Source organism: Gavialis gangeticus, unplaced genomic scaffold (assembly GCF_001723915.1).
Source record: "Gavialis gangeticus isolate Ggan-Ray unplaced genomic scaffold, GavGan_comp1, whole genome shotgun sequence".
Taxonomy (NCBI): domain Eukaryota; kingdom Metazoa; phylum Chordata; order Crocodylia; family Gavialidae; genus Gavialis; species Gavialis gangeticus.
In genome coordinates, this window is record NW_017729033.1 from 32,278,273 (window position 1) to 32,286,428 (window position 8,156).

The window sequence follows — 8,156 nt, forward strand, 5'->3', positions numbered from 1 at the left end:
CAGGACATGGGGGGGGGGGGGAAAGGAATGGTGAATGAAGGATTCGGAAGACAAGAGAACAGATTTTTGCCAGGTATGCATGGGAAGAGAGAACCAGAAACAATACTGCATAAGGTGAAAAAAGTAAAAATAAATAAAAATTTGATTGTGTGAAGAAAAAGGGGGAAAGTGTGGAAGACAGGAAATACCCAAGGAAAGTGGCAATTAGATTTAGAAGAGTATGGGTTTGAGTGACAGATGAGAGAGAGTTCAAATCAAGAAAAAATAATTGGGAGAGTAAACAAAAGAGAGAGGAAGTGGAACAGCAGCAAAGATAGTGAGAGAGAGTCTCTGTTAGTCTAAAGCAGGGGTGGATAAAATATGGCCCATGGATCAGATCCGGCATGCCAAGTGACTGGATCTGGCCCATGTCTGCCCATATGGTGCTTCACGTAGGGCCAAGCCCCACCTGCTCATGCTGGGGTAGCCCATGTCACGCTTCTGCTGTTACCCATGGCCCAGCCCAGGCCCACATGCACAGCTCCCAGCACAGCTTTTCTGGTGTGGCTGCAGCTGGCTTTCTGCTGCTCTGCTCCCTTCACCTCCAGTGGTGGCTCCTGCCAAAAGGGCACAGTGCAACAGAAGCAGGAGCTACTGTTTGAAGCAGGGGGAGCACAGCAGCTTCCAGCTAGCTGCAGCCGCACCAGGAAGAGCCCTCCCAGAAGCTATTCCTGTGCCACTCTGGCCGGTTGGGCAGCTTCAGCCAGGCAGCTCCTGCCCCAGCAGGCAAGGTTTCAGGTCTCACTCCAGGCCCTCTTGCACTGGAAGGTGGCCAGAGTGCTCTAGGGCATGAGCTGCCCAGGGGAAGTTGCCCACCTGCCTGCCTGGAACGGCACAGCAGGGATAGGAGCAGCAGGAGGAGCCACTGCTGGAGGCAGGGGGAGCAGAGCAGCACCCAGGCAGTGCTGGCCAGGGCTCGGCTGCGGGTGCTGGTGGAAGCATGACACGGGCTGCCCCAGTGTGAGTGAGATGGTCTTGGCCCCACGTGGAGCTGCAGACTGCACTGCCTAGGCAAGCTCTGTTGTACATGGCCCCACTCCCCTACCCCCATGGGCTCCCAGAACCTAGTGCCCAGGCAGCCCCCCCACACACACATGCCCCCCACACTCCTCCTCACATACACTCCACACACCCCAGAGGGGCATGCAGGGAAGAGGTCCTTGTCCTGAGCTATTACCACCCCATGACCCAGCTCCATCATTCCAGCCTTGCCCACCCCTCCTGCTCCCCACTGCTCACAGGCCCAAAGGAATTTTTAGTGATTTGTTTGGGGTGGGAGAGGTACTGACCTGGCCTGCAACAGCTTATCAAAACCCTCCATGTGGCCCTCGGGCCCAAATAATTGCCCAGCCCTGGTCTAAAGTCAGGCAGAAGGCAGAACGGGGTGACACCTTAGAGCTTAATTCATTCAGAAATATATAAGCTTCTGCAGGCCACAGCCTACTTCATAAAATGCTACTTTGTCAGTAGCAGAGATATTTTTAGGCCTCTTACAGATGTTCAGTTGAAAGTGCCATGGGAACTAAGCCATGATCCCAACAATCATGCCTCCTCCCATGTCACACATGAATGGCTGGACATGCAATTTAACAATAGAGAATTAGATCCCTATTATGCCTTACTTGTCAATGCAGGGGGAGCCCAGGAGTGCAGGTGTGATAGGGATCATAATCTGGGCTGCCCCTATGACATGACATTAAAACCCAGATGCCGAAAATCAGTTGACTGCATGTTGAGGCTAGGGACAGAACCAGGATCTGAAATGAGCCCCAGTCACAGCCTCAGCCCCACCCAACAATTGGATGATTATCAGAACTGGACCTGGAGTTTTAACTCTGCCCCAGGCATGGGAACCTCTGGACCAGTCTACAGCAGCCCAATCTTGGGGTCCCTGCAAGTCATGACAGAGTTAAAACTTTGTATTCAATCCAGCTGAGCAGTACATGGGGTTTTAAAGATCCAGGCACACAGGGACCCCAAGATCAGGCTGCTGGCACAGCTGTGCCTCAGGCCCTGGGGCTGTCCTATCCTCAATCCTGACACTCAGCTGAGTAACAGGATCTATCATGAGCCAGCCCCAGCCAGCCACACATTCAATTTAAGGCATGATACAAATTAAGGAGTGATATAAACATTGTATGTGGAATAGCTTTGTGGCTATTGTGTTAATTGTATTATCATGCCTCACATACACTTTTTTTAATGTGTGGCTGGGTTATTATTCAAGATATATTCAATGTGCTAATCAAGTCTTAAATGCAACGTGTTAGGGGGCTGTGTCACATCTATGTATTTACACTTCTGGGATGACACTTGTTAATGATTCAAAAGAATATATTTCATTAAGAAGTATGTCATTGAAGTAAAGGATTTAAGATAAATGTTCAGTAAGTTTTCTTTTAAAAAACATTTTAAAAAGTAGTTTTGAAATATTTAAGACCTTCTTGAATGCTGGAAATTTAACTGGAACTCAAAATTCTCTTTTTTGGGGAAGGACAGCTTTCAAATCCTGCCAAAAGTCTTTATTTACTGTATGAAGCTCCTAAAGCTTTACAATTCTCTACTTGGCTAAGTGTGGATGGTGCCACTAATGCATGTGAACAACATATGATCTTGAATATAAAGAAAGAGAAGAAAATGTATATGGAAGGAATAAACAAGATTTTTCAGTTTTAGTCTGCTTCTTTAAATGTTTTTTTCTTGTATCAAGTTAAAAAATAACATGGCACAAAAGCCCTCACAAATGAGAAAAATAACAAAGGCATAAAAATACAGTGTATGAGCCAGTATGTGGTTTGAGCCAGTACAGCCAAATCTAACAAAATAAATGTTCCTGAACTCCTGGGTATTCAGGCACTTTGGCTTCAAGACCAAGAGATCTCCATATCTCCCTCTAAGTTGCATCCTGTTTAAACCAGCATGCGCCAAAGATTGAACTAGGAAGATCAAAAATTTTTGCCTGAACTAACACTGATGCTTTGAGGTGTATGCCCTCATTATTTCCCTCATGTATGCCTAACAAGTGTGATGCATTTTAATTTAAAGTAGCAATGAAGTTCAGGAGTGCATCCATTATATTTGGTTATTGCTCACCCAGGGCCAAACTGACCATGGTTTCTGTGGAGCTCATTCTCATTGGACTTCAGCAAAAAAGGCAGGCCTGTGGTGAATGTCATGAATCCTGAGGTCACAGAATGACAGCAACGATAGACTTCCTCGTGTAGCTACAGTAGAATACCACCATGACAAGTTACACATTTAAAAGCAAAATGACATGTAAATCACTGTTCTAGAAAGAATTTCGAGGTACACCAATACATTGGAGATACTCTGTTCACCAGGGCACCTCTTGGGGTAACAAAGAACAATGGGCACAAACTGACAGAGAGCAGATTTAAGCTAGATATCAGGAAAAACTTCTTCACGGTAAGGGTGGCTAAAATTTGGAACGGACTTCCAAGGGAGGTGGTGCTCTCCCCTACCTTGGGGGTCTTTAAGAGAAGGCTGGATAGGCATCTGGCTGGAGTCATCTGACCCCAGCACTCTTTGCTGCCTAGGCAGAGGATTGGACTCGATGATCTGTTGAGGTCCCTTCTGACCCTAGCATCTATGAATCGGTCCATATCACATCAGCACCGATAAAAGAAAAATTGACATTACCGGCAATCGGCATTTTTTGGCTGATGTAGCTGATAATGTCAACAATAAATGGAGTATGCATGTGCAGCCCGGAGTGCATCCTGGCAGCTAGGAGAGCAGCATCTGGCTGGTAAGTCTGTGTGGCGGGGAGGAGAGGGGGTGTACAGATCAAGGCCCCTACAGTGATGGAGGAAATGAGCTGGGGCAGGGGTAGGTGCTGCCCAGGGAGGGCAGGACAGAATTGGTGGCTCATCTGGAGATGTAGAGGGGGAGAGGCAGCACTGTAGCTGCTGCACACAAGCCCAGGGAGGCATGGGGAATGTGCCCCCCGATTTGTGCATGGAGCAAGGGTGGGCTGCTGCTGTGCTCTCAGGGCCAGGGGCTGCGCCAGAATCTCCCCAACAGCTGCACTTGGGCAGGGCAGAGGCAGAGCAGGCAGTGGTGGCACTGGGAGGGAAAGTTATGGGGGGCTGTAGCCACCCCAAAATTCACTGTAGCCCCACCTGCCCCAGCATCACTGCCACCTGCCCTGCCTGCCCCAGTGCAACCCTGGCCCCAAGCATGCAGCGGCAGCCCACCCTAGCACTACCCACATATCTGTTAGCACATGCCCCTCATGCCTGTCTAGGGGTGCACACAGCAGCTGGAGCTGCAACCCCCAGACGAGCCACCAGCTCCATCTGGCATCCCACCCTGCCCCAGCCCCAGCCCCATTCCCTACCTCACTGCATGGGCCTCAATCTGCCCTCCCCCACACTCCTCTCCCACAACAGACCCATGCCCAGCTAGATGCTGCTCTCCAAGCTGCTTAGCTGCATAATCGGCAATCAGATCCATATCGGCCGATATGGCTGGTCAATAATCGGGTATCAGTATTGGCCCAAAAAATCTTTATCAGTGCACCCCTAAAGTTATCCAGTATAATCTTTCTAACTTGAAAGTCTTTAAACTGAAATACAGATTCACTATGATATAGGAAGGTATTTTTCTTGATGCGAGAGAAAGGCTAAAGAAAGAAAGAAAAGTAAGAGCTTTATAACAAACTTACCGTCCAAAGAACTTCACAATTGGGGTGACAATAATAGCACCCACCAGTCCACCAATAGAGAAAACTGACACAGTTATAGACCAGAGGAGTGTAAGAGTTCCTTCATCTATTGAGGAGTTGTATCTTCTTTCCCAAGTTGCATTGTAAAATTTCTTGATATACTGAAAAGAGAGAGACAGTGACAGTAAGTATGCAAACAGGCTTATTAGAGGCATAAGAGGATATTAAATAGCTGTGACTAAAAATCATAAAGAGAGAGTAGCTTACTGTAAAGAAGTTTCTTGGTTAGAATTTTTCCTTGATTTTTCATCCTTACCTTAAATTGGTGATTCTCAACCAAGGTGCCATAGCAATCTACAGTGCCTTGAGATCTTTTCAAGGGGGCCATGCACTGTTAGTACTGTTAGGTATACAACAGTACTGTTAGGTATACAAACATAATTCACAAGGTAAACCCAAGGATTTCAAATAGGAATATAGACAGTTAAATCATTCTGACCTGTTGTGGTCTTTCCAAGTTCTTTGCAACAAAAGAATTTCTCTATTACTTTTCTGTACTCAAAAAGTGAGTGAAAACTAAGAGCTGGCAATTTCTGTGGGGTGCCTTTAGTCTAACAAGGGGTGCCCTGAGTCCATAAAGGTTAATAGCCACCATCTTAAATGGTTTTGTATTACATATTTTATAAAAGCCAATATAAATATAAATGTCTGTGAGTATATGAGAGATCGAATGTGAGCACACATGTTCGTCTATGATTTGACTGGTCCAGTTATCTTATATTTATCCCAGTAGTGCTTAGACACCAGAGTCTCATTGCATGAGGCATTGTACATAAATAACAAGTTTACAATCCAGGCTTTCGCTGCAAACTTGAGTCAATTTTGTATTGTACTGTTCACATTGTTTCACAAACAGAATAGTATTTTGTTTAATATGTTATGGGTCTATATTAAAATACTCTGAACCGCATTTTGAACCTCATTCAGAACCCACGGATCAGAAATTTTTGCATAGATTTGATAGACTTTGGCTCACATTTTCTGACTGTGGAACAAACTGAAATGGTCTTTAATATCCAATTAATAAAGGTTAGATTTATTAAACTTTGACACAGTATAGGTGACAGTTGCCAGACAGATGCCAGACAGTTGCGGAGGCTACGGGACCTGAACCTGTTCAGCCTCTACACGAGAAGGGGCAAGGGGGACCAGCAGGCTATGGGACAGTCCCTGTTCCCCCCGAGCACTACTGGGAGTAATGACGAATAATGGCCATAAGTTGACGGAGAATAGATTCAGGCTAGATATCAGGAGGCACTACTTCACAGTCAGGGTGGCTGGGATCTGGAACCAACTTCCAAGGGAAGTGGTGCTCACTCCTACCCTGGGGGTCTTCAAAAGGAGGCTAGATAATCACCTAGCCGGGGTCGTTTGACCCAAGCATTCTTTCCTGCCCATGGCAGGGGGTCGGATTTGATGATCTCCTCAGGTCCCTTCCAACCCTACCAACTATGAAATTATCAGTGCAGTTATTGCAGAGATAACAGTGATTATTCTGCCAATATGAGAAGGAAAGAAGAGAGATAAGAAAGCGGCATTAATTGAAGAGGTTCACTATTTAAGAGCATTATGGGCACATCTACGCTACACAAGATGTTTACTGCACAGTAGATTAATTAGCTGTACAGTAAAAAAGTTACATATCTACATGTACACTCTTATTAGGCTTGAGTAAACTAATTTACTCTACAGCAGGATAGTACTTGTAAATGCAAGTACTATCCTGCTGTGGAGTCTTTTACTCTGCAACAGTGAACATGTAGACACTGCCCCAGCTGTCTATGGCATGAGGGTGCTTCAGTGAGGACGATGCCTGCCAGCTAGCCCTACACTGAAGCACCCTCATGTCCCAGACAGCCCCTCTGCAGCACATTGATCTGGGGGCAGCAGCCCTCGGCTGGCAGGCTGACCCTGTGGACCCGCTGCCAGATGGGGCTGCTCTGACCTGGCTCAACATGCTGTGAAGAGGCTGGCTGGGACAAGGCACATTCAAACTGCACACCCAGGAACAATAAACTCCAGCACAATAAGCTTCAGAGTTTATTCATGTGCATTAACTGCACAAGTAGACATGCCCTATTTATTGTAAGTACAGGGAAGTGTGCAGCTCTGAATCTGCATAATGATAGCATGAGGACTAATACACATTAGCTGTAAGCACAGCTAGAATGTATTTCTGATTCATTAAAAAGATATTCAGAAGTGAGGCAACAATTATGCAACAAATTTACAGTTTACAAAAAGTTTAAACCTCCGTTTCATCTGACAGCACATAAATGCCTAAAAATTAACCAAGTCTCAATTCTCATACAAAGAGAATGTATATGGAATTTGCTTTCTATTTTTAGCAAAGCTAACTATGTCATTCCCATGGCTGTAAGGCTGTATTTTCAAAAGGACACCAGGAAATTGCTACACAGCTGGAACTGAATTACCTTGTGGCATTTTTACCATTTCAGTGTTCCACTCTGACTCACACAGACTTAAAATAATCTGAAGCAGATTTTATAATAAGAGACTATATGTGTTAGAGAAACAGAAAGCTGTTTGTTTGTCTGTTGAAGTGAAGGCCTAAACTCAGCACAACAAGAGGTATAGTAAATTGTTACAGCAATGCCATTTTGCAGTTTAGGCTTGAATAGCTGTTCATGAACTTCTCTGCAAACAACTTATGTCATTATCTGACATATTGTATTGTTTTTTTTAAAGGATAACAATTTACAACTCACTTGCCTATAAGTCTTAGTGTTTGACAGAAAGCTGGCTGAAGTCAAATGGAGTTCTCCAGATTACTGGGTTTTCCCCCACACACACAATAATTAGGGGTGCACCAATAAACATTTTCAGGCTGATACTGATGGCTGATTATTAATGAGCCATATTGGCTGATATGGATCCAACAGCCAATATGCAGCTCAGCAGCTTGGAAAGTAGCATCCGGCTGGTAAGTCTGTTGGAGGGGGGCAACATATTGAGGCCCCTGCAGTGACGGAAGGAGTGCAACTGGGGTAGGGCATGGGACAGAACCATGAGCAGCTTGTCCAGAGTGCACAGGGGGAAGGAGGGGAGGGGCAGCTCCCACTGCCGTATGCACCCCCAGGGGAGCCATGGGGGGCTGTGTGCCCCCTAGACCTGTGTGCTGTCCACCCATGGGTGAAGCAAAGATGGGCTGCGCTGAGGACTGGGGCCAGAGGCGACACTGGGCTCCTCCCAGCGGTGGTGGGGGCAGGGCTGCGCTTCAGCCAGGTGCCAGGGGTGGTAGTCCCCCTCCTAGCACCACCACTGCCACCACCCCCAGGAAGATTCTAGTGCTGCCCCAGCCTGCAGCAGCAGCCTGCCCTTTCCCTGTGCACAGATGGGGTGGGTGGGG

General features: G+C 46.5%; 1 protein-coding gene across 3 annotated transcripts in view; it reads right to left on the bottom strand.

Moving 5' to 3' along the window:
* The window catches only part of SLC2A9 (solute carrier family 2 member 9), a 232,864-nt gene that overhangs the window by 156,140 nt on the left and 68,568 nt on the right, over nucleotides 1-8,156 (bottom strand). For all 3 annotated transcript variants that reach the window (XM_019526606.1, XM_019526607.1, XM_019526608.1), the window contains one exon: nucleotides 4,727-4,887. In XM_019526606.1, coding sequence (XP_019382151.1) covers nucleotides 4,727-4,887 — 161 coding nt within the window. The remainder of the gene's footprint in view (nucleotides 1-4,726; nucleotides 4,888-8,156) is intronic.